Raw genomic sequence first — 18,622 nt, forward strand, 5'->3', positions numbered from 1 at the left:
GTATTTATTCATTTGCCAGGGTTTATAAATTCCATTGTGGCAGAACACTGTGAAGACCTGACCCAGATCTAGACCCACTTATGCATCAAGGTCCTGCAGTGAAAGCAGGTGAACCAGCCCCATGAGGGGCATCTCATCCCCACCTCAGGGTGCAGCTGAGGCCTGGTGGCTTTGAACCATTCTGCGGGGCACAGCACCCACTGCATTAGACACGCTGAGGGCAGGCTGAGACACTAACCTATTTTGCCCCATAGGCAGCTCATCTGTCCTTTGCCAGGGTTTCTATTTTGGTGGTTGCAGGTGTCTGAGTCAGGGCTATAATACCCTTATTAGCAGTGAGGTTGCAACAAACCCCTTCATTAAGGAAATGTCTATTTTCCAATTTAAATGCAGTTTGGGCTGCAGGGAATGAGCATCAGGCAGTCTGTTCTCTCACTGGGTTGTGTGGGTAAGGGAGAAGCAGCAAACTGGCAGTATTAAGATTATCCTGTGCTGCACTGGGAATGTGGAATCATCTTTGTCCAAATTGTTGGTTTGGTTGTTGCTTTTAAATAGTTACTTGATGATGTATTGGGTTGGAAGCTCCTGCAGCCATGCAGTTCACTCTCAAATTCCTCTTCCTTTTTCTACGTAAATAACATCGTCCCCATTCTTGCTGATGGTTAGAGGCTGCCAAAATGGACAGAACAAGTGGGGATTTCTCAAAAGAGCAATTCACTGTGCCAACAGAACAAAAATGCCAAGTTAAAAACCAATTACATTCTTTATTTACAAGCTTAGCCATACAAGATGTTTTAAAACAACTGCAGTACTTTCTTTGAAATGGAAAAATGGTTTAATTAAAAAAATAATTGCTGGTGCCACTACAGATACACAGCTGGTGGACAGAAATACTTACTGCAAAGATTTTTTTATTTTAAAGCAGCCATTTCTATGCTTGAAAGGTACTTTCTCAAATTCTGTACAACTCCAGGTATTTAATTTATAAGACTAAAAACACAAAGTGGGAAATGGAAGGTAACCCAGAGAGACATGGAACACCAGAGGTGAAATGGAAATACCCAGTAGAAGCAAAATATTTTACTGAGTCATCTTTTCAAAGTGCCTTTTCTTCCATAATGAAAATCTGATTTCTGTCCATACGTCACAGAGATACTCAGCAATGTTGTCAACAACTCCTCCATACCAATACAGCCTTCCAACCTCTCATTTTGCCGGCAAACTTGTTGAGGAAAAATATATTGTTCTGGATTTTTAAATCATTACTTTTTAATGCTCTTTGAAGTCTTTAAGCCTTTCAGTATATTAAAGAATAAGATCAAATTCACTTTGCTAAATAAAAGCACTAAGGTCATTTGTCATGCTGCCTTCCAGCTTCATAAACATTGAGTATTCCAGTAGTGCTGCCAAACTTTTTACACCTTCCTTCTTCTGTAAATTGTCTTGCAAGTGCTCTTCTTTTGATGAAAATACATACCAGGATACTTCAGCTGTGACTGTGCAAAACTTTGTTTACCCAAATAAAATACTCAAACGGTGTTTAGGTTCCAGGCTTTTGCTAAGAGCCCTGTAGAAAAGTATCTCGTTCTTCTAGCTTTGGTAAAGGGATGTTACCTGACAGAAAACAAGAACAAAGTTGTGTGAGACCATCTGTAAGTCACCTTCTAGGTAGTATACCTGAGCACTAAAGTGCTTTTCCAGTTTGTTCTATGTACAAGCAGCTTACAATTCCTGAGGAAGCAACGAAAGTAAGGTCCACCTCACTTCCTGTAAATAACTGCTCGACATATAGTAACTTTAGAGTAAAATTAGCTTCTGCACTGCTTTTGGACCAATAGATTGCAAACTGTTTTATACAGATGGCTACAGTTATTTATTTTAGTACTTATTACGAACTAGTATTTCTGAAAGTAAATGCAGCTATGGTGGGTTATATTCCTCAGGTTAATTCAAACAAGATTAAGAGGTTTTTGTAAGCAAGACAATACCTGGTGGGGCTACAAAATATTCCTCTACTTTCTCTCTGGCGTTTTTCAGCAGCTCTTTCGTGCAGTTGCCTTCTGTAACATCATCTTCTCTGAGATACAGACACCTAAAAACAAAGATTACTAGCCTGTCTTTAAGCTATTCTATGAATACGAAGTAGGAATTCTGGCTTATCTCTAAATGTAGTTTTGGTCTTACGTAAGCAGTAAGACAAGTATTGGAACATCTCAAAGTGACTAAGAATGCCACTGATGTATTTGGGGAGCAGTGTGTGCAGTTCATTCCTGATAAGTAAGACACAGAGAGGAACTGGGAATTCATCTTTGCTGCGCTTAACACAGAAACAGAAAGCGCATGGATGCCAATGGCATCTTCCTTTCACGCAATGTCATGGTAAGACTTTTCTGTAAGCAAAGGAACCAAACACATAACCAGGGTGACACCCTGGGGAAAGAGAAAGTTATACAAGCAAATAGTTTGATACATTAACAGTTAAAAGGAGGCTGCTGTCATTCATTACCTGTCCTCCAAGACTGTATCCATTGGCTCTACACCATCAGTGTTTACTTCCTGAAGCTGATCAGCAAACTGGATCGCCTTCTGCAGCCGCTCCACACCCTCCGAATCACGGAAATCAACCAAGGCCAGGTGTTCCAAATGATCCAGCACTTCCAGCATCACTTTTTGCTGTAGAAAGAACAAACATGGACAAAAAAAAGTAAAGGTGAGCAAGTCCAATGTACTACTACTTTCCTTTTTTTTCCCCTGAAAACTTGTTAGGTGGCAAACCCCCGAGTTTCCATCCGCTGGGACACGCCGATATCCAGTACTTTCGCGGACCGTTAACTGTACTCCAACTCGTACTTTCTCCCCTCCCAGCCCCGCACCTGGCGAAGGGCCAGCCGGAGCTGCCGCTCGCTGCGGACCCCAGCGCGGGGCAGCGGCCGGCGGGAGGGTGTGTGCGACCGGCGGGAGGGGTGGCGGACCGGCAGGGGCCCGCAGCCGCCCCTCGCCCCCCGCGTTCTGCCCCGGGCGCCGCCCTACCTGCGGGGGCGGCCGCTGCTCGCCGGGCTGCCAGGCCGGGCGCGGCGGGACCTGCAGGGCCCGGGCGGGAGGGGCCCGGACACAGGCCCGGGCGGCGCCCGAGACCGAGCGGAGCCAGCGGCCCAGCATCGCGCGCTACCAGCGGCGCCCTGCGACGTCACTTCACCGCGCCGGAAGTACGTCAGAGCGGCGGCGCGGCCGGCCCGGCGCGGTGAGAGGGCGCGGGCGGGCGCTTGGCCGCCGCGATGAACAGCGTGGGCGAGGCTTGCACCGAGCTGAAGCGCGAGTACGACCAGTGCTTCAACCGCTGGTTCGCCGAGAAGTTCCTCAAGGGCGAGAGCGCCGGGGACCCCTGCGGGCAGCTCTTCAAGCGGTACCAGCTCTGCGTGCAGGTGCGTGCGGCGCTGGAGCCTGCCTGCTCCCCTGCCTGCCCTCCTGCCCGCCCTCCTGCCCGCCTCCGTGCCTGCTCCCCTGCCTGCACCCTTGCCCCCCTGCCCGACCCCCTGCCTCCCTGCTTGCTCCTTTGCTTCCCTCCCTGCTCTCCCCCCTGCCTGCCTCCATGCCCCCTGCCCTGTTTGTTGGCACAGATGTGGTACACAAGTACCCCCACGCTGCTCTGTGTTCTAGCTGTTCACTTTCCACCCCAAGTGTTATTCCGCTGGACGTGTTCTGCTTACGATGCTCCTGGCAGCCCCAAGACTAGCTGCTGCCCACAGCTGCGCACCCCACTGCACTGCTCTGGACTTTCTCTTGCCTTCAGTTTCTGTCAGTCATGGCATATAATATTTTACAGGTGTATTTTTCTCGTTAATGTAACTTGTTAATTAAGCCTGCTGGTTTAGAGGCTGTAACACGTTTATGTGATGGGATCCAAATTGTAGTTTGGCATGAGTTCTCAGTGCCTACTTGAGCGTCTCTAGTACTGAAGCTTTATCCAAGCCAGTCTTAAGACTATTTTTTCTAGATCATGTTTTGTAACAAAGACTGTATTGCTTAGCACTATAAAGATGTCTCAAGTTTAATGTTTTGGATTTGTTGTTCTTTTTTTCAGAAAGCGATCAAGGAAAAGGATATACCCATTGAAGGCCTGGAGTTCATGGGTCCAAGCAAAGGAAAAACTGAAAACTCCTCTTGACCTCAGCTGTATGGGTGGGGTCACTAATATGAGCTTTTGGACTAAACAACATCACCAGGCATACGACTAGACACAGCCTGGATAAGACCTTTGTTAAGCTGCTTTCTAGGAAGTCAGGAATCTGCTTATAAAAACAGCCACACACACAAAAAAAAAGACTGGATCTTGTGGTAACTGTTGCCTCCTTTTCAGTGAATTATGGTGGTGGTTCAGCATCTAACAGCGTGAAAAGCTGTTTGAACTAACTTCCTACTTAATGTACTCTATAGTGAGAATGTTTATTAGAGCAGGCTGAAATAGTAGTTGCTTTGTGACTGATTTCTCTTGCTTATTTATATAACACTTGAAAGTGTTTAAAAATTCTATGAAGGAGGTTGATTCACTTTGTCTTCTCTCTATGCTGCTGAATTTTGGTGAAAGAAGGTTGTTTCATATGATCCTGAATGCTGAGGGGCTAAAGCATTGTTTTGTATCAGCAACAGAGATGGTATAAAATCACTTCTATTGGACCTGCAGTAACTTAGCTAAAATAAATATAACCAAGTTATATTCTGTTCAAGTAGGTAACTGTCCAGTAGAATCTGATTGTGACCTCTAGGAAGGACCAAGGTGGCCTGTAAGAGAAGCTGAAGAGGACACTTTTAACACAGAGGCTACTTCTTCAGCCTTTTCTGAGGTTCTAAAACAATCCTGAACTTGAATTCTGTCCTTTAGCATTATGTGTTCTTGCAATACAACTGCAGTGCAGCCCTGGCTATCCTTTTCCACGCTAAGACAAAGCTCCAGGCTAGCCACTACTACTATTTCTTGCTTGGTGTAGTTAAAGTGTGTGTTGAATGAGGGAAACATTGGGTTGAAGCTTGACAAGTGATAATGTTGAGTCCCTGGCTGAGGCTTGTGAATCAAACCTGCTCACCAAGCTGCTCCTGAACTGTGTGGTTTACACCTAGGAAAGTAATCAAAAGTTATTTGTGCTGGCTTGTAAACTGTAGAACTGCTTGCAGCGCCTAGAAAAGGGTGTTTGGAAGAGAAGGAAGGGATCAGGATCCATCCCATCCAGTGGCCCTGTGAGCATTGTGGCAGGGGAGGAGGTTTCCGTTGATCCTTATACAGGAATGGGGAAAAGCTGTCCCCTCTCATTACACCAACACAGGTGAAAGTAAAAAATATGGCCTGGGGACAAAAGAGAAGTCAACTGCCTAATTCTCCTAAAATTACAGTGGGGGGGGGGGGGGAAAAGTGAGCTTCACTTTCTTAGCTTTTAAGAGCTACCTGAAGGATAACTCAGAGGTTTTACTTCTTCAAAAAACAAACAACAAAAAAAGGTGCAATTCTCAAACGTAATAGCTCGCTTGTCTGCACGACAGCCCCTTGGTAATGACACCAGAGAGAGAGTAGCTAATTAGGGGTTAATAGAAAATTGCCTTCATGACTTAACAAATATTGCAATAGCTGATTATGGAGAACATACTTCAGTATATACTGAATTTTAATTTACAGTATTAGCCTGGAACCTGTTCATCTGCCTGTGACCTGTGTGTTTACAGTGATCAGTTAGAGTGCATTCCTGTTGTTAACGTTACCAGATTCAGGCAGTCAAACCCCTTCACTCCTGCACTGTATCCTGTGGGAGGTGTCAATGTTTTAAGCAAACACTGAACTAAAGAACTTCTGATGATTCAGACTAACAAAAAAGTCAAATCCTAAATTCAAGTTCAGAGTTGTTTATTTAAAGGACCTCTACACTGGTACAGACAGAGGCCACACCACCATTCAGTTTCATTGTAGAAGGAATGCAGAGTTTAAATGATGGTTCCCATGCAACATTCTGGTCCACGATGGGAAGAGCTGAATTTCTGGCTGTGGTCAGGATCTTAGTGGTCATCTTCATAACCGGTTGGGAGAGCATTAACATGGGGGTTGTGGAACAGAGTTTTGTTCCCATCACCCCAGGGGAAAGGCTGTTGAAAGAAGAAAGAAAATAAGCCAGCGGCAGCTAAATGAACCATCTCAGAAAATCAACAGCAATATGGACTCAAACATCACACTGCTTGACGGGCTGATGAATTAAGCAAGTTTGCATCTGTTCCTGGACAAGAGTTAGAAAACAAGTGTCCCTTAGGTGGGAGCCACTGTCTATAGACGAGAAGATCTTTGTGTTCTTGCTTAGACATCAACTATGCTATGAGGACTCCAGTTTTAAGATTTTTGGGATCTCCTCTGTCAGCTTTTGAGTCTGTATTAATTTAAGGCAAGTACAGCTCTAGGACTGAAATGGTTTTCAGCAAGACATTAGCAGGATTACTTGGGGGTGGGAAGGCGTGTGAATACCATGGGTATTTCCTCTGAGCTGCAAGAAACTCTTGCTGCCTCAGAAACAAAGCCATCAGTTAAGATCGTGGCTACGTATGCAGCACCTCATGTAGGTGACAAGAAAGCAAGAGATGCTGTTGTAATCTCAGATGAAGGCCTGCGGTCATAGTGGGGTGGGGAAAAGGCAGCCCTTGGAGAGGTCAAGCAAAGGTACCTTGGTCCTGATCCGGAGATGAGCATAAGGAACAAACTCGGGTCTCTCGTGCTCCTGCTGTGCTTTCAGGTAGCAGTTCAGCATGCAAACACCAACACCGGGCAGGGCCACGACGAAGGTCAACAGCTTCCACAGGCGAGCTAGGGAGAGCATTACATGAAATAAAACAGTAACAAGCCTTTCCGTTAGTGACTCGAGAGCTTGTCAAGCGCAATTAACACATTAACGAGGAATTAACGCACGCTCCATGTCCCCCCCCCTCGAGCCGGGGTCTCCCTCCCTGTTTTTACCAGGGAGAGAGGGCGCTCCCCTCCCGCGGGGATCCGGGCCTGACGGCTGCAGCCGCAGCTCTCCCGGCTCCCGGTGAGGTCGCCCCCTCCAGGGCTCACACCGCCGGCACCGGCTTCGCCGCGCCCGCCGCCAAGGGCAGCGGCTGTCAAGGGCAGCGGCGTACCGGCCGCAGGTCCCGGCTACGCCCTCGCCCCGAAGAGCCCCGTTACCTCCACCGGCCTCATGGGCCGCGGCCGACATGCTCCGCCCCGGCAGGGAGCGCGGGCCGGCGGCGCCGAGCAGCAGCCGGGAGGCCCTTCCGAGCGCCGCCATCGCGTCCGCGGGCGCCCAGCGGAGCCGGAAGCGGGGTCAGGCCGGCAGGGGGCACCGGGCATGCGCGCTGCGCTCCCGGCCCCGCCCCTGCGCGGCCGCGGGCGGCGGCGCCCCTCTGCGCATGCGCCGGCCTTGGGGCGGGCGGGAGGCGCTGGCTGTGACGTCAGCGTCGCGGCGTGTCGTTCGCGGGGGGGAGGCGGCACCAATTTGGTGCTGAGGGGTGGTGGCGGCGTGCGGGTGGCGAAAGGACGGGGGAGGCTTCCCTGTGAGCGGCGCCGGAGCTGTGGGGACAGGGGGTACACACTGGGGTCGTCCCAGGCGTGAGGGGACTGAAGCGCTCGAGCTGCGGCAGCCGTGAGGGGAGCAGGAGCGGAGGAGCCTGGGGCTCCTGAGGGGCCTGCAGAGGGGCACGGAGGCAGGGGGGTGGCTGTGGCAGCTAGGTGATTTGTGCTGGCTTCTAACAGGTGTAGAAGGGCAACACTGGGTGGGACCTGTGACTGCACAGCTCTCCAGAGCGGAAGGAAGCATGTTGATATGTGCCATCATGTACAGGCTTGGGGAGTGGTATCCCCCAGCATGCATGGCTGTGAGTTTCAGAGACTGTACATTCAGCGTAGGTGGCCTAGGAGACTGGCCTGCCATCCTATGTAGACTTTCCTGGTGGTAAAGCGATTGCACAGCTGTATTTGAGTTTCTTTTATGCAACAGCAGGGAAGGTCTGTTGTATTTGTTACTGAGACCTTTTTTTTTTTTTCACATGAGGGACCAATCCCATTAGTGCAATATAAAAGCTGCTTCAATCGTGACAGTAAAAAAGATGCTAATGAAATGCAGTTTTGTAACCACTGATGTGTTTTTAATTACGTGGGTTCCTGGGATGATTCTGCTGAAATAGTAATATCACTTGAATAAACACAAAAGATCTGCAGGAAAAAAAAAAATCATAATTAATTTGCAAATAGCTAAATCTTACTTTATTGCAGTTCTTTATTGCAGCCTGATGGTTGGCTGTTTGACCTTTGGTAGAAACCGCGTAGATGGAGAGTACATTTTCAAACACTTAAAACCTCACAGTAAAATGAGAGGACTCTTGTAGTGGATGCGGAGACTGAAACAGGCCAAGTGGAAAGCAGAGAAACAGGCTTTCAGGGTGGGATGGTGTTAAGGTCTGTCTGTGAGGGAGTGGTATGAAGAAATTGTATTTTTCTTCTAACAAGGTATAAATGTTTGTGGAAGGAGAAGGAGCAGGTTCCTCTGTCATTCAAAGCAGGCATCTGTGAAAGATGAAGATGAGCTTAAGTAAAGTGCAAGAGCTCTGTCCTGGTTCGGGGTTGTTACTGCACAGTGCTGCTCTGGCCAGGGGTAGTGCAGACTCACATTTCACCTTGGTCCCCTGAAACCCGTCACTTTTCTGTTGGCAAGACCAAAGCACGTAGCGTGGCTGCGTTGCTGTTACAGCATTGTTAGATGGTAGGAAGTGGTGGTTGCTGCTGGGGAGTGTGATTTCTTTTCCCTTTTTCACTTGGAATAGGGCTCATGTCCAAATTTACTGTGTAGTTTATGGGAATGGTAAGATGGCCAGGATCTCAGAAGGCTGTTGTGAAATGTACCTTGGCATAAAGATATTGCTCAGTTGTTTGTTTATTGCATTTTTGCAGTGTAAACTGATAATAAGTACATTGGTTTCTTTGTTATTATCTTTATTTTTAAAAAAAATCACAATTACCTCTTCCAGTAATTTTCTTTCATGTTACTTCATTTAATTTTAAGTCTTGCTTACATACTGAAAGGATAAGTTACTCCCTGGTGGCTTTGTGTGTACCTACAGGAGTGTTACTCAGTCTTCACCAACATGATGCATTTTCTACAGTACAGACCTGAAATCACTGCAGCTCACCATGTGTGCGCACAGCTGCTTTGCTGAATGAGGTTGGGAATGTTATGTCATGAAGTTCTTGTCCACATTGCAGGTAGATTTTGCCTTTCTCCACCTGCATCCCTGGGATTTGTGCTTACAAGATGTGTAATATCAGAGTTTTTAAAAGGAATTTGCATGTGACTTTTCTTGGGAACAGAAGATGCAAGAATTAATTTGTATAATCTTTAATTGATGAAACCAAGATTAAGTTCTGTATCCTAAAGCAAATTATGGTGGTGTTTTTATAGCAGGAGCTACATAAACAAAACTACTCATTTGTAGCAAAAAGAGCTCTAAGTAAGCAACAGACACTAATGTTTACAAATGAGAGAAAACAAAAAAGGATCCACAAAACAAGAAGCAAACCTCTGTCTAGGATGAGGAATGGTACTCTAAAATGAAAAGGACATGAGCTGTGCTGCTGCAGTAGCCTCAAACAACAACATGCAAGTGTCCAGCAGGAGATGAGAGCAGCCGAGGTGTGCTGCCTCCCTAGTTCTGCCTTGCACCTTCACTCCTCTGACAGTCTTGAAAATGCTCTTCTGAGAAGGAAATGCTCACAGAAAGCAGTATGTAGTAGTGGCAACTCTTAATGCAGCTGCCCCATGTTAAAAAGTACCTTGTGAGCACTTCTACCTATGGACCTCCAAGGGGTTCATGGAGAGAACTAAAAATGGAGTTCACTTCTGTCCTGAACCTGAGTATGGTGGCGGTTTCACTGCAGTCTGAGTTGCAGTGATTTAAAATGGGACTTTCTTAGCCTTTATCATCCCAGCCGTTTCAATTAATCTTCATATTAGGTGTGTCAGGAGTCTAATGGGTCTGACTCATGTCATCTTCAAATGTGGTGTAAATTGAGAGAGACTGCTGGAAGACAAAAGATTCCATGTGAAAAATTTCTTCTAGCTGAGGGAAGACAGGTAGGTATTTGAAGAAACCTAGATTATTTTTGTTAAAGGATTGTGAAGAATGTTTTGATATAGTTGTATAAAATATGTTTAACTATGCGCTATGTAATAGTTATCACTGTGATAATTGCAGTCAGCCTGACAGCATGTCTTTTTACAAAGGTGTGGGAAAATACCGGTGAATGAACAGTTATCTCTGCTACTGGCTCAGTAGCTCAGTCTGGATTATTGACCTGTGGTGTGAAAACCCCCTCTTGTACTCACTGGTAAGAGCTGCTGCCTCACAGAAAGGACTTCATTTGAATTCCAGAGCTGAGCTATTTAAGGGCCTGTAGCTTGATTTAGAAGCTAGCTTATCATCCTTTAATATCCAGTTCTAAATTCAACATTTTGAGGAAGTTTCAACATGTAGATTTTTCCAAAAGATCTAGCATCCTGGGAGTCTTCTGGAGTGCAAAGATTTTACAAAGTTAGCTCTGAAAAAGGGGGTAAAAAAAAGGAAAAAATGAAGTGCAGGTAGTCAGTCACTTGTGTGGTGGTGGGACAGGTGGAGGTCAGGCCAGAAATCCTGTAATCTGACTTGGCTACCCAGTAAATGTCTCCTGTTGCGTATGCAGCAGTGACATGTAACATTTTGGATCGTATTGCTTTTCAGTTTAACAAAATTTGAACAATTGCAGTGAGATGGTGCTCACTAGAGGTGGAGTTGACTTGCTCTGCTGAAAAAGAAAGCTTGGGTTTGTATGTACTAACCACAGAAACAATTGTGAAGGCAAGAGGCTTTAGCTTTCAGCTAACTGCCTAAAATTCAGTGAGTGTTGAGATAGAGAGGTTCCACTATAACTCAGACTCAAAGGACGCTTTCTAAAGACTCATCTTTCACCTTTATTTTTCTTACTTTTCCTAGCTGCAGTGGTGGATAGCAGAAGAGGACATGGATAACAGCATGAATCGCTGGTGAGGTGTGATTTATAAAAGCCTTTAATACGGTCAGCTGGGGCCGAAGCCTCTCAGAGCAATGCCGGGCTGGCCCGCCTGGTGGCAAACTGCTTTCACTGGTAGCGCCTCTCCGTTTAGGAGGTTTGGGAACAACAAATGCACTCATTTGGATTTCAGACTGTAATCTCATCTCTGTGCATTTTCAAGTTTTCAGGGACCTGCTCATCTCTCTTGAATAGCAATGTTTCCTCCGTCAGATACTGTCTTAACAAACAGAGTTCACACTGCAGAGATAGTGTCTGTGTCTCAAACTTCACAGTTTCGGGAGGGTTCTTCATCTTCTCCCTGTAGTCCTGGAACTGCAGGAATCAATATTCCGACATCTGTAAATCCTTTGTTCCCCTTTTCACCAGGGCTTTATCAGCTTTGGGAGGGGGGAAGAGGGCGTTGAGAGAGCCATTGTCCCTTCTCTCGGGAATGATCTGGAAGTACTATGCAAATCTTCATTTGAAGACCCTGGGAACTGGGGGAGGGCTTTAGCTGCCGGCTCAGTAGGAGGGGAACTCTGCATCCCTGTTCACACTCTTCTGCTTCGTGCAAGGAGCTGGGAAGAGTTTTTTGAACTCACAGAAAAGACATTTTGTGCTCTATGCACTTCTGTGAGGCTTTGCCCTCCTTATGTTTCCTGCTTTGTGCTTTTTTCTGCCAGCTTCTTGTAAATATTTGTGTAAGAGTTGGGTAGGGAGAGATCTAAGAGCTGCAATTAGCAGTGATGAAGTCAGAACAGTGCCGGCTGCAGCACCCCTGCAGCCTCACACCCTGGAGCCTCCCACCAGGTAGTGGTGCAGCTCCAGTGGTGCTAGTGAATATATAGTCAGCATCCTGGCACTGGCACAGAGTAGGGGCATGGTTTGTTTCAGTAAGCCAATGATTCAGCTGGTCAGGAGTAGTGAAGTAGTTTGCAGTTCTCAAATTATCATATTGTAGCCAGATCTTAAAAAGCCTCCTCTTACTGGGGCAAAGACAGACCAGTACCTGGTTTATGAAACCCTGTAGTCTGTCCTGGCTTGGCTCAGAACTGTGTCACCTGTTTTGTATTAGGGCAGGGTCACACTAACTGCCAGTTTCCTGGAAGCTGTGTAGGGTCCTTCTTAGGCCTCATGGAATGGGAAACATCCTGACTGCCTGGGCACATGGGTGAACAGGACAGCCGGGGAGGGAGAGTAACAGATTATAGGCAGTTTTGTATTTATAAGCTACTGTAAAGGCAGTCACAGTTGATTTGATTTTCTGACCTTCTTTTTCATGGCATCAGTCCCATTGTTTATTTTTCAAACTTTGAGGGGCATTGTGTTCTAACAAACTAAAAAATACTTTTGAACAATGACATCCCTGGAAAATGCAACACTGTTCTCTCTCTCTCCTGGTCAGCTGAGAAGATGCAGCCTTTGAAGAATCTCACCTCCTGTCAAAGCCATAGGAACACATGCCATGAGACCTGATTCTCTGTTATGTCCCATTCCATGTTGTATCTGAAGCACTGTGAAACACTAGTGTTTTGTTCTGCAAGTACTTTACTGCTTTGTAGAGGGAAAGTGCATCACAGGCATAGTTTTGTATGCACAACTGGGTCTAAATATGCTCTTTTTTTTTTTCGTGTGTAACTCTAGAGTGACTCAGCTGGCTTGAGTGAATGTCCCCTGGAACTGTGCTAGCTGGAAGCCAGCCTGGACGTGCCTTCTTGCTTCCTGTAAGTGCTCCCACTACCTGTGCATACTCGCGCATCCATGTAGATGCTTTTCTGAGTACACTTGTTTGCATGCAGGCTGGCGTATGAATGCACATTCTTCTCACCCACTCTTCACATCTGCATGCAAACACACACGCATTCTCAAGTGCACACATCCATTCCCTTTCCCTCATATACATTTGTGCACATACACAGACCTTTTTGAAAGCTCCTGTTTTCAGAAAGGTTTTATTTATAGGTCCTGCCTGGTTGTGAATGTGAAAGGGAGAAAGCCCCTCAGAGGGTTCCTTTCATGTGTAAATCAGCCTAGGCTGAGAGCATTGGGGTCACTGAGAGGAGGATTTCACTCTTAATTACTCAGAGAGAAAGCAGGCAGGGGACTTTCTCAAACTAATAGGGTTGTTCTCTGCTGGGGAAAGCAGCTTGAGATGGCCCAAGTTTCTCTTGCATCAGATTTTGGGCTCTGATTCACAGGCCTCTCCTGCCAGTGCCAGAGCTGGTGTCTGTGTGGCACTTGGAACAAACAGTTCAGCTTCCAAAACAGCTTACTTACTAAAGATGGTTATGTTAGTTCTGATAATTGGGTGTTCTTTGGAGACCAATGGAAGAACTGACCTAGTCTGCTTTATTTTTATGCCACTTTTATGGAAGAATTATGTTAGTTTGTGCTGTGTATATCTGTGACTCCATCTGAAGACCTCAGTATTCCAGACCTGAAAGCTCCCACCTCTCTGCCAAGTAGAAAAATGTTATTGTCTAGAGATTAGTCCAGTGAGCAGGGCTCTGAACTTGGACTTAAAATCAGCACTGAATTCCCAGTTCAGCCACTGAATGCCTTTGTGACCTTAGCTGTGAAATGGTGTAATCTTCTCTCTAGAATGAGGCTGTTAAGAGCAAAAAACATGGATTGTGATACTCTTGGTAATAAGGCTGCGAATGCCAAGGTAAATGTGGGCGATAAGTGTGTCTGAAGAGATGTCTTTTTCCTGGAATGCAGTGTAAGCAATGCGGACTCCCCTGCTGAAGTAGCATTGTCACCTTCCATCCATTGACATGTACTGCGGAGATGGGAACACCCTGATCACAAGCCACTTGGTTCTCTACAGGAACCGCAGGACCTGTTTGTACAACCACAAGCTCACATGAGGTGCAGCTACACTTTGCAGCTGTCAGTAGTTGCAGGGAAGAGATCTGTGTTGTCAAGTGCATGTGCACATGCAGGCAAGTACATTTTTCTAACTCCAGTTGACTCAGTTAAATTTATATCCTCTCATCTGTGCCTCCTTTTCATATGGCCTCTGCATAGGAAATAAATGCTTTGAGGGCTGAACATTCCCAACCTGTGCACAAGCAGTCCCCTGGGAGCCCTGATACAGGATTCTTGGAGCTGTGTTAGTTCAGTTTGCCTGGGAAGGCAGAGTTTTCGGTCCAGGAGCACCTGTTTGAGGAAGCTCACAGCAGCGGTGGGGGCCATCGGCAGATGAGGTCAGCAGTCTGAAGTGCCTGCAGAGGTCAGAGAGAAATGAATGGGTCATTTCTTTTGCAAATGAAGAGCTACAGCCTGGAGCAGCCGTAGCAGAGCCCAGCATGTGGGTCCAGGCTGTTCCTTTTATGAGCTGATGGAAATGGGGCCCAAAAGGACTTCCCTGATGGAGTTCTGTCACAGGCTTTGTTATCTTCACCTCCTCCAGCATGCACTGGGCATAGAATATGGATTGGGGGTTATCCTGGCTACCAGCACAGTCAAGAGGACTAAGGCTTTATGGCTGCATAGAAAACCTAAGGCTGCAGGGTATCCTTATTGCCATTCCAAAAGGAAAATCTTGTTTTAAGATGGAGAACACATGTTTCTTTCTGCTTTAGTGCTCCTTTTTACACAGCCTACACTAAAATGTGTAAATACAAGGGCTGCTTTAAAATAATGCACATAACTGAGTAACAGGGGTTAGAAAGCCTAGATTCTATTCTTCATTCTGGTGGTAGACTGTCATTTAATTTGACAAAGCCCTATGAATGACTTACACCTCATGCCTCACTTTTTCTGTAAAATACTGAAGAATAGTAGGATCTTTTTCTAAAAACATTTTTAGGCTTTGGAATACAGAATGCTTTATATATGCAAAATGTTGCTGTTAGTAGCACTGTCTGTCAATGTAATATCTTTTGGTCTACTTTTTATGCAACAATGTTACTTTGTCTGAATTGTTGATTTGGAATGAATTTTATGTTATATAAACAATGTCACTTCTGTCTTGAGTTTGTTCTTTCACTTCTTTGCAGACCACCAGGGAACTTCTTTCACTGTGAGATTGTAATGGGAGGTGGAGACACCTCGAGGAGAAGGTCGAAACAGACAACAGCAATTACAGTCAATAACATCTATGACTTGAGAAAATCTTGCCTCGATTACAGGGTTTTGTGTGGTCTGTGTGTGCCATCTTTCCTATGTACAGATACTTAAAATAAGGCAAAACATGGAAAGAACTGTTTCCCTTGTAGGAGCTCCAGGAGCAGCTTCCCATTATTATATGGTCTTTTCACAGCATCAGATAGAGTGGGGCAGGGTGGGGACTTTAAGGGGAAGGCAGCTAAGGTTGGGGTAACTGTGCTCACAGTTTTTCCTCACTGCTGTGCTGTTACAGCTATGACAAGCAACTGGAGGTTAGAACAGTCCTGGGACTGGCAGAAGGTGCACTAAAAAGGAAAATGAACTTAGGTTTAGATTTTATTTTTCAACCTCTGCTATGTGTGAAGGATTGTTTTTTATGGCTTTTAATCTCTGCTTTCCTTTAGAAACCTCAGGATGACTGTCTGCCCTTCATGTCTGTTTTGACATGTTTTACATGCGTGATAAGGAGCACAGCCACTCTCGGTAGGTTGCAGAAAGAGGACATAAAATCATAACATGTCTTCGGAGGGGTAAGCATGTTCTTTGTTTCCTAGAAGCATCAGCCAGGTTTACACCACTTCGTATAAGAACTGCTGCAAGAGAAGATGAATGTTTCTGAGGGCTCGGGGACAGTTTCATGTTTGGGGTAAGACTGAGGTTAGCCATGGAGCCTGTGTCCAGGCAGTAATTTGACAGCAGACATGGGCACACAGTAATGCAGTCTGTGAAAATCACAGAAGCCTGCTGAGTTATTGTGAGCTGGAGGAGCTTTTCTGTTTGTGGGCACATGGGTCTGCCTGCCTCACATTGTGCAGACATAACTGAGACATAAAGGAGGCTGGCAAATTGCAGAACACTGATGGAAAGGGGGGACAGGGGGCTGAAGAAGAAAAGTTAAGAGTTTGTAGACAAAGGCCTCAAGCATAGTTGTGAATGCCTAGCAGGTAGTTGGTCTTTAAATGAAAGCATTTATCAAGTAAAGTACTGATTTAATGTGGGAATTGGATAGATATCTGCAAAGGTTTTTGCACCCTGTTTGCAGTGTGAGTACAGGAGGTGTTAACAGAGAAAGCAGTTTTACTTTCTACCAAGGTGTATGTTTGTTCATGTACTTAAACTATATAGGGCAGGCAGTATAGATGACATCATACAAAGTGAGACACAGACGACGTCATGGGGTATGGGCATATAATGTCCCCACAGATTATGACTGATTGTAAATAAGACATATAACTTGCTTTCCTTCTGGTAATACATTACCATACTGTGAGCTTCATCATTGGATTATCCAGGCCCTTGCACCAGCCACAGCTTGCTGCAACTTGCTGATGCTCTATATCCCCCCTGTCCCACAGACCCACTCCTGTTTTACCTTGGCAATGCACCCTACTCAGCATCTCCATTATGAGCAGCGCCTTTCTTGGACCGTACATTATCTCCTGTCACTGCACTGGGACCCCAGTGTTGTGATGTAGTTGCTTGGCTGTAGTTGGCAGTGGCTGTGATCAGACTGCACATCCGTGCTGTGCCTGTCACCGAACCGATAGAACAGATGCGTTACACAGCACAACCAGCAGCTCCGTTCTGGTCAGTGTGTATCCCCTTTCTGTGCCTGTCAGAACTGTTTTAGGGAATGTAACAATTTCTGCGTGGCAGGTTGATAGGCAGTCCCTCTGTACTTCCCCCAGTATCCTACCACAGCTCTAGCTGGTGCACAGGGTTGTAGTAGTTTCAGATTGGTCCCTTGTTTCAATTTCTTTTTTTTTTAACTTTCAAAAACCTCCTTTTGAGCCTTGAACCATTCCTGCGCTGGAGGCTTGTGAATTAATTGCTAAGGGCTCACAAGTTGCTGATAGATGTGTGCAGAAACTAGCTACATGGTTGACCATTCCTGTAAATCATTGGAATCTTCATACGTTTCATCCTGGGCTTCTCCTTAAAAGCCCTTCCCAAACTGGATACAAGACAATGGATACCAGCAGGCACAGCTCCCAGTGACTACAGTATTGTCACATATCCAAAAGCCTGGTGGGAGGAGCAGACATTAGGTCCGAATTCATCCTGGCAGGGAGATTCAGCTGAGAGGAGGAAAAGAAGGTCAGAGGCAGCTCCAAGGAAACGGCTTTAGTTTAAAACGTTTCATTAAAGTTTTCACACTGGAAATAAAAAGTACGGGGAATACAATTTCTTGGCAGAGGAACCACATTTAGTAACAGTCCTGTATACATTTGGTACTGTATACAGAAGGACACAAAATATATCCCTGGCTATCTCAGCAAAATTATGGGTCCTTTTTGTTAATGTGACTCTTCCAAAATAGTTTACATAATCTGGGGATGGTTGTTTTTATCAATATTGATAAAAGAAATTCTTTTTCCAGTAGACCATTGCTCTCTGCTGGTAGCCATGCAGCCTTTGCTGGGCAGACTAGATTTATCTAAGTAGTGGATCAGTGACAGTCCAGCTGGGAACACTATTGGGATGCTCACCTCACATTGTTTCCCTTCCCCTCTGTGTCTGTCTGAATTTTCCTGTTGTAACTTAGTAAGATAATCACAGTCACCCTGTTGATTTGACGAGCTCTTTTTTTGAAGATAGTTCTTGCCTGCCACTTGAGCTTTGTTGCCTCAGGATGTTTTACCTCCTCATGCAGGCAGGGTTGGGAGTGTAGACTGGCACACGTGCCTGCGAGATTTAGCAATGCAGGGTTATGGCAAACATCACCAGTGAGGAGCTAGGAAATGGGATGCCAGTATGTCTCATCTGTTTTCTTCTTTTGGGACATAGTTTGACCAAAGAACTGAGCAGTTGAAATGTCACAGAGGAGTATGTGGTATGGATGGATTTTTTAACAGGAAGCCAGGATTAGTCTACATTGCATTTTTTTCTGGTTTAGGTTATAGGTGAAAAACTTGGAGGGGCTTTGTCATTACATCCCAGTGGCAGTTTTAATTTACTTTGGCTTAGAAAGAAGTGTTTCCCAACAGACTGGCAAAACAGAAGCACACATACAGTGCCCTGCAAAGGTCATTCCTGACCAGACCCTGCAACAGCTGAAGTACAGATTGTCAATTTTTCACACTGCCAACCCCTGTGGCATGTTTATACCCAGGTTCTTTTGTCAGTACGTAAATAATTTTTACGTTCTTCACTGACTATGTGAGGCAGTGTGTTGTCAGGGCCCTGGGTGCACCAGCTAACTTTACAACTTCTACCCCCTCTCCTGCAGGTTTGGCTGCTGGTGTTCAAGGTCTGCCCTTGAATGGTGGAGTGTAGCCTGGGACCAGAGTGCTGTGAAAAGAGCTGTGTGCCAGAGAGCTGGGGAGGAACCTGATGGGGCCTCCCACTTCGCTTGGGAGCCATGGCACAGAGCTGCCCTTGTCCTTGGTCCTCCTCTGGGGTAGGCTGGGGGTGTCTGTGCTT

General features: G+C 45.9%; 3 protein-coding genes and 1 long non-coding RNA gene across 5 annotated transcripts in view; 2 read left to right on the forward strand and 2 right to left on the reverse strand.

The window, feature by feature from the left end:
- Positions 1-739: 739 nt before the first annotated feature.
- On the reverse strand, positions 740-3,189 carry GATC (glutamyl-tRNA amidotransferase subunit C). The gene is made up of 4 exons (XM_055705683.1): positions 3,031-3,189; positions 2,507-2,673; positions 1,989-2,092; positions 740-1,614 (listed from the first exon to the last, which is right to left on the reverse strand). Exons 1-4 carry the CDS (start codon positions 3,157-3,159, stop codon positions 1,559-1,561), a joined length of 456 nt encoding a protein of 151 aa, XP_055561658.1. The 5' UTR covers positions 3,160-3,189; the 3' UTR covers positions 740-1,558.
- A 15-nt stretch (positions 3,190-3,204) lies between these two features.
- Positions 3,205-4,727, forward strand: TRIAP1 (TP53 regulated inhibitor of apoptosis 1). Its single transcript, XM_027814058.2, has 2 exons — positions 3,205-3,422; positions 4,082-4,727. The coding sequence occupies exons 1-2, from the start codon at positions 3,276-3,278 to the stop codon at positions 4,163-4,165; spliced, it is 231 nt and encodes a 76-aa protein (XP_027669859.1). The 5' UTR covers positions 3,205-3,275; the 3' UTR covers positions 4,166-4,727.
- A 1,146-nt stretch (positions 4,728-5,873) lies between these two features.
- LOC102059314 (cytochrome c oxidase subunit 6A1, mitochondrial) lies at positions 5,874-7,349 on the reverse strand. The gene is made up of 3 exons (XM_055705695.1): positions 7,193-7,349; positions 6,693-6,832; positions 5,874-6,126 (listed from the first exon to the last, which is right to left on the reverse strand). The coding sequence occupies exons 1-3, from the start codon at positions 7,293-7,295 to the stop codon at positions 6,040-6,042; spliced, it is 330 nt and encodes a 109-aa protein (XP_055561670.1). The 5' UTR covers positions 7,296-7,349; the 3' UTR covers positions 5,874-6,039.
- A 378-nt stretch (positions 7,350-7,727) lies between these two features.
- Positions 7,728-18,622, forward strand: part of LOC114017554 (uncharacterized) — a 46,021-nt gene continuing 35,126 nt past the window's right edge. Inside the window, exons 1-6 of one of the 2 annotated variants that reach the window (XR_008732582.1) lie at positions 7,728-9,265; positions 10,014-10,133; positions 10,284-10,387; positions 11,029-11,078; positions 12,731-12,810; positions 13,808-15,682. This is a non-coding gene — a long non-coding RNA (uncharacterized LOC114017554). Of the gene's footprint in view, positions 10,134-10,283; positions 10,388-11,028; positions 11,079-12,730; positions 12,811-13,807; positions 15,683-18,622 lie in introns of both variants that reach the window. The other variant, XR_008732581.1, reaches the window with a different exon arrangement.

Source organism: Falco cherrug, chromosome 1 (genome assembly GCF_023634085.1).
Source record: "Falco cherrug isolate bFalChe1 chromosome 1, bFalChe1.pri, whole genome shotgun sequence".
NCBI lineage: Eukaryota > Metazoa > Chordata > Aves > Falconiformes > Falconidae > Falco > Falco cherrug.